Genomic DNA, 16131 nt, shown 5'->3' with positions numbered 1-16131 from the left:
AGATCCCTTCCCACTACTAGTATAGACAGCCTTGTATAGATTTCTTTTAGGCGGGTAGTTACCCAGCCATTCTTGTAATTGATTGTGAAATATTAATCTCTTTGCGTATAAGATTGTTATTTCCTTGGGTTCTTTGCTTTATAAACTTATGACTTGCATACTTAGTTTAAATTAGCAATTTCCCAAGTGTTTAGAATAAGAACCTTTGAACGTGGTTGATGATGGGTTAAAGTTTCGCCTCCTCCTTCGTGATTGTGCGGGTAAAACCGTCACTTGCACTTGGTAGGATGGCTAATCTTTACCCTCTATCTGACCTGCGTGTAGGTTTTCCTTTTCGAAATTTGTAAGGCATTAAGTTAAACCTTCGAACGTGGTTGATAATGGACTAAAGTTTTCGCTTCCTCTTTCGTGATTGTGCGGGTGTAACCGTCACTTGCACTTAGTAGGATGGCTTTAACTTTAGACCTATATCTGACCTGCGTGTAGGTTTTTCTTATCCTTTTTTAAGTGTTCATAAGTTAACCTTTTAACGTGGTAGACGGTAAGTTAAGTTTGGCTTCCTTGTTCGTGATTGTGCGGGTAAGACCGTCACTTGCACTTACAAGGATGGCTAAACTTTACCTACATCTGACCTGCGTGTAGGTTTTCCTTAGAACTTTTTAACATTTTGGCGTTGTGTTTATGCGGGTATTGCCGCCTTCCACACGCAACTACTTCTTCCCGTAAGGGAAGTTCATAGGTTACAAGCTATTAATACATCATGAAAGGAGAATCATTTCCATTAGAAGTGGCTCTAGGCCTTTTCTTTACAAGTTGGAATTGATCTACATATAACATTTGCGTAATTGAGCTCCATTCCATGTTCTAGGGATGGGAGTGCCATCGAGCCTTTCGAGCCGGTACGCGCCCTTTCCCAGAACTTCTTTGATAATGTATGGCCCTTCCCAAATCGGGGCCAACTTTCCTGGGCGTTGTTGGTTCGAAGCCTCGTTGTTACGCAGTATGTAGTCTCCTTCCTTGAAGTTGCAGAGTTTTACCCGCGTGTTGTAGTATTTTTGCATTTGTCGTTTGTAGTTTTCTTCACGCACGGCGGCTAAGTCTCTGCGCTCTTCGGTTAGCATAAGGTCTAACCGTCTTTCCGCATCATTGTCTTCTGGTTGGATTAAGACCCTTGGTGAGGGTAAACCGATTTCGACTGGGATCATGGCTTCAGTGCCATAAGTGAGACTGAACGGGGTTTCTCCCGTACTGGTCTTCTTCAGCGTTCTGTTTGCCCAAAGGACGTGTGGAAGCTCGTCCACCCAACCGGATCTATGTTCCAAGAGTCTTCTCTTTATGCCTTCGACGATGCTCTTATTTGCTCTTTCCACCTCACCGTTACCTTGCGGGTGTGCCACTGAGGTAAAGGTGTGGGTGATTTGAAGTTCTTTCAGCCACTGCTGCAGCTTCTTGTCAGCAAAGTTGGTGCCATTGTCGCTTACCAAATTCTGTGGAAGTCCAAAACGACAAATAATAAATTCCCAAATAAATTTTTTGATATGCTTTGCGGTTGTTTGGGCTAAAGGTTTCGCTTCTATCCATTTGGTGAAGTAGTCAATGGCTACCACTAGGAACTGAACATTCCCAGCTGCTGTTGGAAATGGGCCTGTCACGTCAATGGCCCACTTCTGAAATGGCCACGAGGAAGTGACAGGAACAAGTTCGTTTTTCGGGCGATGCGTGTTGGGTGCGTAAAGCTGGCAAGATCTGCATTTTCTGATGTATGCCAACGCGTCCATATGCATCCCCGGCCAGAAGTATCCCGCGTTGTTTAGCTTGGCTACCACAGCGCGGGGGCCTGCGTGTACTCCACAGATGCCTTCGTGAACCTCCCTTAGGAGGTAGTCAGCATCTTGGTTGTCCACGCATCTTAACAATGGGCCAAGAAAGTTACGTCTGTAAAGGGTGTCATTGACCAGCTGATAATTCAGTGCTTTACAGCGTAGTTTTCTTGCCTGTGACTTCGACTCTGGTAACGTTCCTGCTTCAAGGTATTTTATTATTGGGGTCATCCATGTTTCTGTACCGGTTTGGATGACACAAATTTCCTTGTGCGGGACTGATGGTGTTTCGAGGAGTTCCACGCGGATGTCCTTTCCCAAGTGGGTGAAGGCCAGTGATGCAAGCTTGCTTAACGCATCCGCAGATTTGTTTTCGCTGCGCTTGACGTGTATCACTTTACAATCATTAAAATCGCGCATGATGGCTTTGGCTTGGGCAAGGTACAGGGCCATTGTGTCGTTCACAGCCGTGTACGTCCCGTTTATTTGGTTTGCCACTAGCATGGAATCTACGTGGGCTTCCAAATTTTTTACACCCATCTTTCGCGCAATCCTCAATCCGGCCAGGAATGCTTCATATTCAGCTTCGTTATTCGTACTTGGAAAATCCAGCCGAATAGCATAAGTATATTCCTGGCCTGCTGGATTTGTTAATTTTAACCCTGCGCCTGAACCCTCGTTACTAGCTGCTCCATCAGTGTAGAGTCGCCAGACTTCATCGATTTCGTGTGCTGGGGAGGGTTGAACCTCCTCCTGGCACTCTTTCTCCCGTGAAGCGGGGACTTCTGCAATAAAATCAGCCAGGACCTGACCTTTAATGGCTGGTCTCGGCTTGTATTGAATCGCATATTCTCCCAATTCAATTGCCCATTTGGCTAGACGTCCCGATAACTCGGGTTTGCCTAGAACATTTGAGAGTTTGAAGTTGGTGAGAATAGTGATTGGGTGACCCTGGAAATATCGTCTCAACCTGCGTGAAGCGTGTATAAGTGCCAAGACCAGTTTTTCCAGGGTAGAGTACCGGGTTTCCGCGTCTGCCAGCACGCGGCTAACATAATAGATTGGCATCTGGATGCCTTTTCGTTCTACAAGCAGGACTGCCCCGGTTGCTTTATCTGTTGCGGAGAGGTATAGGATTAACTCCTCCCCCGCTTGTGGTGCCGTGAGTGTTGGGAGTTCGATCAGGCGTGATCGAATCTCCTGAAAAGCTGCTTCCGCTTCTGGTGTCCAGCGGAAGTGCGTTTTCTTTAAACAATTTCTTAGCGTTGACACAAAAGGGAACGACCTATCCGCATGGTTTGCCAAAAAGCGGTTAAGCGCGACTAGTCGTCCATTAAGTGTTTGAGCCTGTTTTATGGTGGTAGGTGATTCCATTTTGACAATGGCTTCGACCTTTTCAGGGTTCGCTCTGAAGCCATCTTTAGTAATAATGACTCCTAAGAACTTCCCTTCTTCCACCCCAAATGAACACTTGCTCGGGTTGAGCTTCATGTTTATCTTTCTGAGTGTGTTGAAAGTTTCCTCAATGTCTTTCAACATCGCCTCTGGCTCGGGGCTTTTGATGACCAAATCATCCATATAGACTTCCAAGTTTCTCCCAATTTGGGCGTGAAACTCTTTGTCCATTAGTCGTTGGTACGTGGACCCCGCGTTCTTAAGTCCGAATGGCATCATTTTATAACAAAATGTGCCATCGGGCGTCCGAAAGGCGGTTTTGTCCTGGTCATCTACAGCCATGTGGATTTGATGGTACCCCTTATACGCATCCAATAAGCATTTAAGGCGAAATGGTGCCACCGAATCCACCTTGAGATCAATTTCTGGCAACGGATAACAATCTTTGGGGCATGCTTTATTCAAATCTTTGAAATCTATGCACATGCGCCATTGTTTGTTATTCTTCGGTACCATTACGGGATTTGCAACCCATGTTTGATATTTGCTGACGCGCACGATGCCCGCATCAAGGAGTTCCTTGACTTGGGTTCTGCACGCGTTGGTTTGCTCGGGCCCCATTACTCTGCGCTTTTGTACGATCGGCGTAACGGCCGGATCGCATTTGAGCTTATGCTCTGCCTTTCCCCGGGGTACACCAGTCATGTCGGCTGGTGTCCACGCGAAGATGTCTGCGTTTCGCTGCAGTAAGCGCTTGAGTAAGGTGCGTGTTGGATCAACAATTGTCGGGCCAATGGTAACGGCCTGATCGGGATATTTCCCATTGAATGCCCACTGTTCAGGTTCAGTGATGGTTTGTTTGGCCATCTTCGGTTTGGGTTTAGAGGAGACAGATGCGATGCATACCTGGGGAATGCCCGTGATCATTGCTACGCCTTCAGTTGTTGGCCATCCCATCATGCCGTGGACTGAGGATACCACGGCGTTGAATCTTGCCATCCCGTCTCTCCCGAATAGGATGTCATACGTATGATGTGGTTTTTTCATCACAACAAAATCCACATCCTCCGTGCGTGAATAATTCCCATCGGTGAGAGTGACGGGGAAAGATAGGATGCCCAAGGGAGTGTTCATGCTGCCGTCAAACCCTTCCATTGAAGCGTAGACCGTCTCCAGGCGTTCCTTGTCTTCATCATCGAGCTTGTCGAAGAACTGCCTGTACATCACTGTCGACGATGCGCCATTGTCAACGAGGGTGCGGGAGGTGATGTAGTGCCCCAGCTGGCTTTTAATGATAATGGGGCCTTCTTTGTTTGGGCCTCCCGGCACTCGCGGGAAGCGCACTTCTGCTTCCTTCCATGCGCATGGTTCGGTCATCGGTCTCTTTCTTCCTCTGACCTTACCATGGACCATGTTGATGCTGATGTCGACGGGCTTTCGTCCGTTACCCCTGTACCTGTTGTCGTTCCTTCCTCCCTTCTTGATAGATGCCACGAGGTGTGCGAGCCTCCCATCCTTGACGAATGTCTCGACGATGTCCCTCAAGGATGTGCACTCCTCAGTGCTATGGCCCTTTGTCCCATGGAAGTCACAAGACTTGCTCTGATCCGCATTGGGTTTCTGTCGGATCGCTGGGGCTTTTGGCCATGGCAGTTTTTCCGTGGCAAATATCTCCGTGACACTCTTGGTGAGTGGCGTCCAACGGTTTTTCCGGTTCGAAGGGTGCGTGTTGTCCCTTCCGCCAACCAGAGGGCGAGAGCTTGAGGGGGTGTCAAAGTTTATCCTTGACTGCCAAATACCTTGCCGCCTCTTTTTGTTTAGCCGGGCGGTTCTCACATTGTTCTCCCTTGTCCTCTGTGTGTAGAGGTTTGTATTCTGGGGGAGATCTCTTCCCAGCTGTTTCTCCGTTTCGGCGAAGCGCTTGGCTGCCGTCATTATGGCATCCCATGTGGATGGCATGCCGTCTTTACCCGTCAGAGTGCGGATAAGTTCTGGGTACTCAGCGCCCTGAATGAAAGCGGCGCGAACGAGGTCTTCGCTGATGTTGCCCAGACTCAGCTTCTTGGAGTTGAAGCGGGTGATGAAGTCCAGTAAGGATTCATCCTCTTCTCTCACACAGTTGAGGATCGTCCACTGCTCCTCAGTGTGCTTCCTCTGTTGACTAAACTGTTGACTGAACTTGTTCTGGAAGTCTGCCCAGTCATAAATGTGGTGGACCGGTAAACGGTCGAACCATGCTCTGGCTGCTCCTACCAGAGTCATCTGGAACATGTAGCACCACGTGGGTTCCGTCCAGTTACTGACGGTTGCCCCCGCAATGAACCTGTTCAGATGGTCATCTGGGTCGGATAGACCATCGTATGTGCCAATGTTGGACATTTGTTTGGCACTCCTCGGGGCGATTGCTTCTGCAATGTCCCTTGCAAATTTTGACCTTCCTGCGTTTGTGGCAGTAGGTCTAAAGGCCTTGGAGAAGTCACGCGAGCTTTTTTCCGTGACTGGTTGGAATGCTTCTCCGAAATTCCTTTTTGGCTGGGGATCCGTTTCCTTACGCTTCCCTTTCGCCCTATGGCGAGGGTTCGCGTCGGTGTCGGAGTCTTCCCTCTCGTCGTCCGAGTGCTCGTACTCACTACTCATGTTGAGGTGCTGGCGAGTACTACCGAATTCCTCAGCTTGTTGGACTGAACGCAAGCGTTCGTCCAACTCAGCCTGAAATTCTCGTTGACGTGCCTCGGCCCATGCCTTCACTTGATCAAGTGTTTGGCGAGGGGCTCGAGTTCGTTTTTCCAGCTGGGTATCAGTGAATCCCAGTGGAATATTTACTCCACTTGCCCCTACATGAGTGACTGGGGTAGTGTTCGTAAAATGTACTTCACTTGCCCCAGCTTGGGTGGCTGGGGTAGTGTTTGTAAACATTGTGTTGCCGGTGTTTACCCCAGTGGCTGGGGTTGTGGTTACCGGAATTTCTCTAGTCATCTTGGAAGTTTTGAAAAACTGGAGAAAGATGTAGTTCTAGCTTTATGCACGGATGGCGCCAATGAAGAAACACTAAGTGACCCCGGGCAGATTATAGGTAATCTGGGGGCTAAGTAATGTTTCCCACGAAGGTTAGGTCCAGCAGAGTAAGTTGTACTTCAGGGAACCTGCAAAACAGACACCGTAAGCTCGTCACTGAGAAGGGGGGGGGGGTTCCTCCTTGTGACCACCCTCCGGCGTGAGAATCAGTCTATATTGCTCTTTGAATATAAAAGTATATGAATACTATTAGAGCAGTTATCAAGTAAGTTATATGAGATAGTAGATGATGAAATGATAATACCATTTGCTGTCTTTTATAGCCGAAGGTAGGTTTCCAAGGGGTTTAGCCGGCCCAACACGCTACCAACTGTAACCTATGCACGTGCCCTACCTGTGAGTGGTGGATAGGTAGCGGCTGACACAGAGCAGGCGTGCCATGCACTCTTCGTCTTCTACCAACTGCAGGCTAGGCACGTGGTCTGGCAGGAGTTGGTGGGCAGGCGGCGGCTATTGGTCACAGTGCTGTGGCATGCTGTCTGCCACGCTGCTGTCAGTGAGCTGTCGCATTCTTGGTCAGATCTTTTGTCTTTACCTCGTCAGGTATCACGCAAAAGATCCTCCATCATACGGACTGGCCCATTTTGGCGGGAGTTTTCCCCCTCCCGCCTTTGCTCATTCTTTCAGGTGACACTGAATATTTGTAAGTGTTAAGCCTTATGCGTGTAGCTATGCTGTGCGGGTAGCCTTCCCTGATGGCTTGTATCCGCAACTGCGGGAACAGGCGGGTTACTTTACCATTGGGAGGCTTTTCCCTGCGTATGCAGCTTGCATACTGCGCGTAGGCTTCTCTGAGCATGGTGGGTCCTGCGGGAGTAGATGGTCTTTGCGCAGACATCCCTGTTCAAGGTGAGTCATGCGGGACCAACTGAGCCCTGCTGGGACCTACCTCTTCAAATATAATGCTTACTAAACAAAATTTTCCTTTAAAAAGAACAAAAAACAGTCATATCAAATTCTATGTATAAATAATTGAAGTACAATTTAACACACAACAGGTTTATGTTTGTTAAGGCGGTAGGTGAGGTTTCGAGCAGCGATGTCAAAAAAGTCCGAGTCCGGCGGATATACTCGAAACCCAAAATAAATGGAATGGGTATGCCCGAAACCCGATGGCTATGGGCCGGGTATAGGATTAGGATTTATAAATTTTCACGGGTACGGGCCTGGTAAGGGATTAGATGATATACGGCCCGATTACCCGAAAACACATACCCGTTTACCTGAATCATATACCCGAATTATATACCCTAAAAATTCTTTGTATTTCATAGATTGTGAAGCATATATATATATATATATATTTATATTGATATTATTTATTTATTGTCATGCTTCTATATATAGGGTGTATTATATTTAAATTTGTAATAATTGTTGTATTAATAAAATGTATAAAATAATTATAATAATTAAAAAAAATTGTACTTAAAAGTCCTAACGGGTATACCCGATACCCGCGGGTATGTCTGATATCCGACGGGTAAATACCCGACAAATACCCGGTGGGTAATGGGCCGGGTATGAGACACAATTTTACAAACGGGTATGGACATGAGATTACCAATTCCCGGCCCGAACCCATCCCCTAGTTTCGAGAAAAGGGACGGAAAGAGTGATGGGGAGAGAGCTTTGTTGAGATGTTTAACAAGGGGAGAGAGTTTTGCAAGAAAGTTGGCTTGTTGAGGCCGCACAAACCGAAATGATGGAAGGAGAACCCCCCAGAGGTAGGTCGCATAGGTCGATTGATGGAGTTAAGGATGAACCGCTCATGTAAAGCGAGACAACACCCACTTCTCTTATATGATGGTGGGTGTTGTTCCAATCTTCCCACACTTCACGAATTTCTTTCCCTTTACTAAACAATGGTGTCATCCAAACTTCTCGTCATTCATTTTTTAATGAAATAAATCATATTAATTCATTTTTTTAATAACAATGTATATTTTAATAATAACAAAAAATGTAGCGTTAACAACATAATGCATTTATTTATAATAAATAATTCAAAATAAAAACATAATAAAAAAAACGCCGTGGAACTTCTCATAATGTAACCTTAAAAGAAAATACATCTCATTATTTAAAAAGCAAACATAAATAAAATAAAAAAAAATGTGCAGGAAAGGATGTTTAAAATATAGTTAAACAAGATATATTATTTATATTTAAATATGTATTTACATATACATTGTATTATGTTTATAAGTTTGTTTAAAATAATGATACATAATTATAATGGTTTAATATAGGGTTGAGTTATAATAAGAAGATTAGTTTTCTTAGGAATGATAGGAAATAATCTTGTTCATTCATTTGAGAATTGAATGGTTGAGATTAGATTAGAGAGATCATCAAGTGTAAAATAAGGGTAGGGGCATAATAGAGATAACACATTTGTTAACTTTCTCTCTCCACATGTCAAATTCCCCCATCATTTTAAAACGTCCATAACTTTTTTTTACGACATTTTTTTTTCAAAACAATTTCACCATAAAAACGAGTGTTTTTTTATCTTTTATATGAGTACCATATTGCTTTATAAAAAAAAAAAAAATCATGGGTTTTTACAATGTGTGTTTTATCACAATTGTGTTTTACAAAATTGTGTTTTATTTTTTTATAATGTTTTTTGCATTGTGTTTTTTACATTGTGCTATTTAATTGTGTTTTCATTGTGTTTTTGTCATTGTGTTTTTATTTTCATAGTTTTTTTTTCATTGTGTTTTTTACATTGTGTCTTTTTCATTGTGTTTTTCATAGTGTTTTATTTTCCGGTGAAATTTCCGAAGACTTTTCCGGCAAGGCGGTGGCGGTGGGTGGCGGTGGGCGGTGGTAGTTGTAGGAGATGAGTGAAAATTTAAGTGGGTTTTAATTAATTGGGTTTTTGAAATTAAATTAAGTGGGTTTTAATAGTAAGGTAGTAGACTAAAATATCCTCCTTCCTAGCCTTTTTAGAAAAACCAAACTTCTTATTTAACCCTTTCTTGTATAAATGATAATATACATATGAAGTTATTCAAAGAGCTTGAAAACTTATACCATCACCAGCTTCTTCAATCATTATTTTACCATCTGCTCAGTTCACTAAGCCGCTCTCCCCCCTCCACTTCCATATCCCTAATAGATGGAACGATGTTCACCACCATGGCAACATGGGCGATGGATAATGGAGACTTGGGTGGTTCCCGACACCTCCTTTTTTTGCTCAGTAGTGTTGATCTATCTGTTTTTGCCCGAAAACTTTTATAAATAGTAGTTTATCCGTTTTCGTCTAAATATTTTAGTTCCCTCTCGTTTATGAAATTTTTTATACGTACCCCTTAGCGATTTCGTCCACAACTATACACCAACCTTCCTTTTCTTGTTTCCTAGTTGCTCCCCCACCATCTTTAAGATAATCTTTTATCTGAGCATTTTTTTTACTAAAAAGCTGATAATATGTTTAATATTATATACGTGAACTAATAATGTAAAAAAATATTTAATAACAAAAAGTAAAGTAAAATTTTAAATTATACCCTTTATTTTTTTTTCTAAACAACTAATATTACATTGTATATAGTTAAATATTAAATCCATCTTAAATAGTAACTTTTTATTCTTGTTGGAATCAGTCATGATTTAAAACCTCATCTATACTTGTTTGTTTGTAATACTTTATGGTTTTATTTAAATAAATATCATAAATCAAATGAGGTGAAAACAAAACAAATTAATCAAATAGTATTTGAACATGGTAGACTTTATAAATCTGTTGCAATAATAATTGTTGTAAAAATTGAATTATTTGGTGGACAACTAGCCTTGGAATTTCTCTACAATTTGCATTTATTAATTATAATAATATCAATAGTAACAACAATAAAATCAATTGAATGCACATGGTAATTTACAAAAGTGACCCCCATATGTAATCAACCAGCCATTTTCCACCCTCTTCTTTCTAAGATTCCTTACAACTTGTGACTCCGATTCAAATCCGGGACGACTCAGTATTGCCATCTCCTTAACTCGGTGAGTCAACTCGGTGACTCAGTAACACTCTCAAATCTCACCACCCCATTTACATTTCGGGGTAATTAATTCCGTAAAATACAAAAGATACAAAAGTAAAAGAATTCATAAGATCTCTCATTCTTTTATCTTTGTGTAACTAAAATTACTAAAATGTCCCCAAATCGGAGTCGCGCAATAACTCTTTGTGCATGTTGACCGAGTCGACTCGGGGTCAAAATCTGAGCCGACTCGACCGTTTTATTATCATTATTTTTTTTGGTTTCCATTTTTTTTATCGAAGAAGAGGTCGAGACTCTGGCCAGAAGTCAATATTACTCCTGATGCCTACATGGCAGTGACGTTGAAACTCTTCAAAATTAATGTACCGGTTCGCTGACGAGTCAGACCGTGACAAGAACCGAATTATTTCTTCAAATAAATATTCGTCACACGGGATCGCTAATGGACCCGGTTGCGAAAACCCGAATTCCTCTTCGGCTTGCACTAGCAATTTTTTAAAAACCGGGTGGTTGAGATAAGTAGTTTTAACGACAAATCTTCGGCAATTAGAGCCGACACATACGGCCACGTGGCCAGCGGGGACATCGGATGGGATGCATTTGCGGGATGCAAGTGCGGCTTTCTTTCTCCAACGTCGTAACATTTGTCGGAGTTGAACAATGTGGCGGATTTTGCTGCAACCAGTCATGTTAGGAGTTGTTGGTAACGTTGTTTTTTTTCGGTTTGTACGTTTGTTTTGTGTTTGCGTGTTGTGTCAAAGAGAGTGGTGTAAATGTGGAATAGGATGGTTGGTTTTATAAGAATGTTGGTACGAAATTGCCCCTGGTGTTGGAGTTAATTACGAATATTTGACGGCTCTAAATGGGTTATTTTATTGTTTTATTATTATTTTTCTTTTCTTTTTTAATATTTCTTTTGGAACAACTCTGGCACTATTTACGATAATTATTTATCTACAGATGTAAACTATTTACGTGATAATATTATGTTTTAAATTAAAAAAAAATGCTTACTTGGTATAACTTATTTTTAAAACTGATTTTTTAAACTATTTTTAACTAATATAAAGAAAATCAGTAAGTATTAAATATTAATGCCTAGTAAAATAAATTACTTTATAATTTAATCTATTAATATAAAAGTAAATTGTAATAATTTAAATAGACTAAAGTAAGCCATCACCACTTTAGTGGAAGGTTCATCTAAACGTTTTTATGTTTGACATCACGGATTCGAAACTTACTCGTGCGTTATATTTCTAGGTTTAAGAATGGATGAAGTACTATTAGATGGATTAGGTTTTACAACATTGAGTCCTCTGAGAGTTTTTCAGGGATCAGGCTAGCGTGCGTTTGATTATAAAATGCTTTAATGTTGGTGTATATAGGTATATGTATATGTATATCATATGCCACTTTATCTTTGCTTATAGCTAATAATAAAATGGAAAACAGAACATGCAACAGGAATGCATTTATTGAGATCTTAAAGTTGTGTGCTAGCTAGACCGTTAATTCCATTGCGACATTGACTACTAAATTGTTTTTCATTTCAATGTTACAATGTATATGTGCATACGCACATATATTTATATATTTACACATGCAACTTTCGAATTTTGATAATTAACAAATAGCTGAAATTTCAATTAAGTCATATTTTATCAGTTTAATATTAATCAACAAATGGCAACATATCATTCACTATTTTTGTACCTGAACTCGCAGCTCACAAGTTTGTTGTTAAACCATCTTTAATACTAGTAGGTGAAAAAACATGTTTTGCCAAACATATTCTGTTTAAACCAATTAACTATCTGCATTGAGCTTTAACTAGCTAACCCTTTAACAAGGGTGCCATGGTTTAAATAGATACCAAGAAGAAGAAAAAAAGTGACGGTAGGCCGTCTCTAAGACAACAAAATAAAGTTAGGACTTTGAGCTCTCACTTCATAAGACCTCCCCAATTTTCACAACAAAATAAATAATTATACAATTGTAATTTGGGTTTGGATTAATGTGTTGATTTGAGCGGCGTTTAAAGTGAATTAGGTCTGGGAATGTGTAAGGAATTGCATTAGTTATGTATTTGTAAAAAATGAGAACATCTTAATTTATTTACAGTAAAAACAAGATAATTTTTTACAACAATGTATCGTTTTAAACATCGGTTTAGGCCTTTAAAGTGCTTTAGCCGGTCCTGGTGATTGGCTGAAATGAGGGTGGACCTCTACTTTTTAGCCTCTTTAGCGTTACCCGGTTGGCGAGAGGAGTGGAGATGGGGAGTGGCGCCTAGAGAATGTTGTGGTTTGAAGCATGGTTAAAGATTGACTGAGGTAGATGTGGTGTTAAACTATATCCCACCTTAAAAGAGAGGAGGTAGATGTGGTGTTAAGCATATGAGAGAGAGGTTCACTTCACCATTGGGAGGCATTTCCTGTGGGAACAGCTTGCGTACTGCGAGTAAGGACGTCACGTCTCTGAGCATGGTGGGTCATGCGGATCCAGTTGGTTTCTGCGCAGACGTCCCTCTTCAAGGTGAGTCTTGCGGGTCCAACTGGGCTCTGCTGGGACCTACCTCTTCAAGTCCCCCCAGTCCAATGTTCTTCTCATGAGTGTTTAATAAATTGAGGTGAACTTTTGGACTTAAGCAAAGGGTTTTGAAAAGGGTTTTTTAGGTTTTCCATGGGGATTCTTCCCGCGGAAGTCCTTGTCACTTGCAGAAATTCCCGACTTTCCTGCTTGATCTTTGGGTATGATGCGGGTAGGTCTGTAACCTCCTCGCAAGTCAGGAGCGTTGAGTCCCACTTGTGTGGATTCTCCATGAGGTTTTGGTAGTTTTGAACATAGTGATCAATTATGTTAAAACCACCAATTCCATCCTGGAGCTTCAAACAATGTAGTTCTCGACGTTCCCGCTATGCGAGGATGTTATTTCCGTTTCCGCACGCATTGCCCAGAAGATCCTTCTTGGTTTCAATTCCCTGCGGAGCGCTAGGTATGTGAAGGGTTTTGCCTTAACACTGTACCTGCGCTTGTCTTACGGTTACTCTACTTCCAAGGTATTCCTGGCGTCAATTTCCTGCGGGTGCTAGGTATGTGAAGGGTTTTGCCTTAACACTGTACCCGCATCCGTCTTACGGTTACTTGGTTGCCAAGGTATCCTTGGCTTCAATTCCCTGCGGTTCTAGGTATGTGAAGGGTTTTGCCTTAACACTGTACCCGCATCCGTCTTACAGTTACTTGGTTGCCAAGGTAAGGGGTATTTTCCCGCTTACTTTTGAATCTTTTTGAATTTTTTTGAAATTCGAAGAGTTGGTGAAAGGATAAGAACAGTCCAAACCTCTGAAACGTCGTGGGACGGTTTCTTCTGACTGTGTCAGGACGTGCAGGAAGTTATGGTGACGTGACAGTACATGGTCATTCCAGACGCTTTTTCAGGCGCGTGGGCGCGAATTTTCGGGCGCGTGGCCGCGAAATTAATGGTACGCGTCCTGTCAACAGCTGTTGCCAGCTTGCTTTTTGCCACGTGTCATAGTTTCATTGCACCTTCAATTTCTCTCTCTTCCGCATTAAATTCATCGCATTAATTGCGATTAGTATATAAAGGGGGATAAGGTTCTTTGTAATTCACACTTTCACTCTTCTCTTCATCTTCAAAACGATTTCCGGCGAATACTCATCTTTTCAGTCGAGCATTCCCTTGAAATCGTTTTCTTCTTTCTGCAAGATGTCTTCACGTGATCTTGAGTCTACAGCCGATGACAAGAGTACTGCTGGCGAGTGCCAGTGTGCTCTGCCCGTCGATCTGTATCGGTACGTCGTCAGGAAGTTCATGCTCGAGTCTCTCGAGCCTGAGTTTCCTGAACCCCATCAGACGGTGTACGACGCCCCCAGAGGCAAGATCGGGGTTTATGCTGCATTCTTTGTCTATGGGAATCTTAGGTTCCCATTGACAAAGTTTGTTTACCGTGTCCTTGAGAGGCACGGTGTGCACCTGACCGAGGTGCATCCGATGGCGATTGCCAAGATTCGGCACTTCGAGTGGGTGTGCCGGATTCTGGGCATTGAGCCCTATGTTGACCGCCTGATGACTTTCTACACTTGGAGGTGCATCCAGGGGTGGTATACGTTAATAACCCGGATTAAGGGTTTGAAGATTTGCGCAACCGAGCGCAGTCTTCGCTCGTGGAAGCGGGAGTTCTTCTACATCTCCGCTCGCGCCATCCCCCTTGCCATGAAATTCAAGAACGGGCAAGCACTTCCCAGCCTTCACGCCTCCATCTACGAGGAGGCGGAATGGTTTTCGAAGATATCCCGAGTCCAATCTCCGGTTTACCGGTTTGCGGAGTCCGGGACGGTGATGCTGGGGATGAGCCGGGTGTGGAAGGCTGCGGATGCGCAAAAGATCCCAATCGTCCTCGAATACGGTTCGAACTCTGTTCCTTACGGTATGCTTTGTTTCTTTTTGTTGATTTAGGATTTATTCTAACTTCTTTCCTGTTTATTTCAGAGGGGAACGACTTGCAGTCGCTCATGTACCCGCGGGAGGCTGACGGTCCCGCTCGGATGGGTACTCGCGCTCTAGACGAGAACGAGTTGCCCATCCTAGAACAAACGGCGGATCGGTTCGTGGAGGTCTATCCGCTAGGCCACGAGATCCTTAGCGCCAGGCGGCCAGGTAAGGCGCTATTCGACCCTCGACCCCTCAATGTTGAAACCTCTGCTGGAATTCCTTTAATCGTATGTTCTGATGAGGAATCCGCAGATGGTCCTCCGTTGGTGCGGAAGAAGAAGGCTGCCGGCGGGAAGGGGAAGGAGAAGGTGGCCTCCACTGCCGATCCGGCGCCTCGGTCTGATTCGGAGACCGAGAGCGAAGAGGTGGCGGGGAATCCCGGTGGTGATAAAACCGCCGCTCCGGAGGCTGCGACGATTGTCACCTCCGGAGAGCCAAGGATGACAACGGTAACCGGCGCGAAGAGGCCGGCTCCATCGGGTTCATCCCCGCCCGTCCGTACTTTCAGGCTAAAGAAAACCCGTAAGTACAAACTTCCTTTATCTTTTAACTTCATAGTTTTCCATCATTAATGCTTATCTTCTTTGTGCAGGCGTGGATGTTGACGCATTCCAGGGTGGAGCGCAGAGTACTCCGCCCATGACGGTAGGCTTGGTCAGCCTACCTGAGGCGACGACCCAGGCGTCTGCGCCTGCTTCCGCTAGTTCAGTTGCTCATTCCTTTGAGCCGACTGTTCCAGCTGTGATGACGTCACCGCCGGCTGTGAGTGCTGTTTTTACCGCATCTTTCACCGAGCCGGCGGTTACTTTTGCTGCGGATTCCGCGGGCGGCGACCGCGGCGGCGACCGCGGCGGCTTCTACCATGCCTTCGTCATCGGCGACGACAGCCGAACCTTCAGGTATGCATGGGGCTTCCCGCCAATCTCTGCCTCCTTCCCATCTGCCTGACCTTTTGGATGGATTTCCTTTGGGTTCAGGTGATGGGTTTGGCGGCTATCGGCCTGTTATTGACCCTACAGGTGCGTAGGGTTCTTTTGTCCCATTTTATATATATATTTTTTTTTGTCATCTTTTCCTAACTGCTTTATGTTTTTTGCAGTGTCGGATTCCAATGAAGTGTATGTTCCACGATGGAACATTCGCCGAGGAACAACCCTTCGCACCCCTGTGGAGTGCGTGGAGTGGGCTCGTCACGCTGCTCTTAGTGGTGCGTTGGGGGAAGCCATGGCTAGCTACCAAGAGGGTAGGCTAACCAATGAGCTTCGGGTTCTCCTGGCCCGGATGCAGCCGCGCGTCGAGCTGCTTT

At 43.9% G+C, this 16131-nt stretch overlaps 1 protein-coding gene across 1 annotated transcript; it reads right to left on the bottom strand.

Moving 5' to 3' along the window:
• Window positions 1–10037: 10037 nt before the first annotated feature.
• LOC143536002 (auxin-induced protein 6B-like) lies at window positions 10038–11195 on the bottom strand. Its single transcript, XM_077030094.1, has one exon. It carries the CDS (start codon window positions 10996–10998, stop codon window positions 10582–10584), a length of 417 nt encoding a protein of 138 aa, XP_076886209.1. The 5' UTR covers window positions 10999–11195; the 3' UTR covers window positions 10038–10581.
• Between the last annotated feature and the right edge of the window lie 4936 nt (window positions 11196–16131).

This window comes from Bidens hawaiensis, unplaced genomic scaffold (assembly GCF_021521415.1).
Source record: "Bidens hawaiensis isolate Kalapana, Puna unplaced genomic scaffold, B.hawaiensis_p1.1 tig00010731_1, whole genome shotgun sequence".
Taxonomy (NCBI): Eukaryota; Viridiplantae; Streptophyta; class Magnoliopsida; order Asterales; family Asteraceae; genus Bidens; species Bidens hawaiensis.
This window is presented reverse-complemented; position numbering and strand designations above follow the sequence as displayed.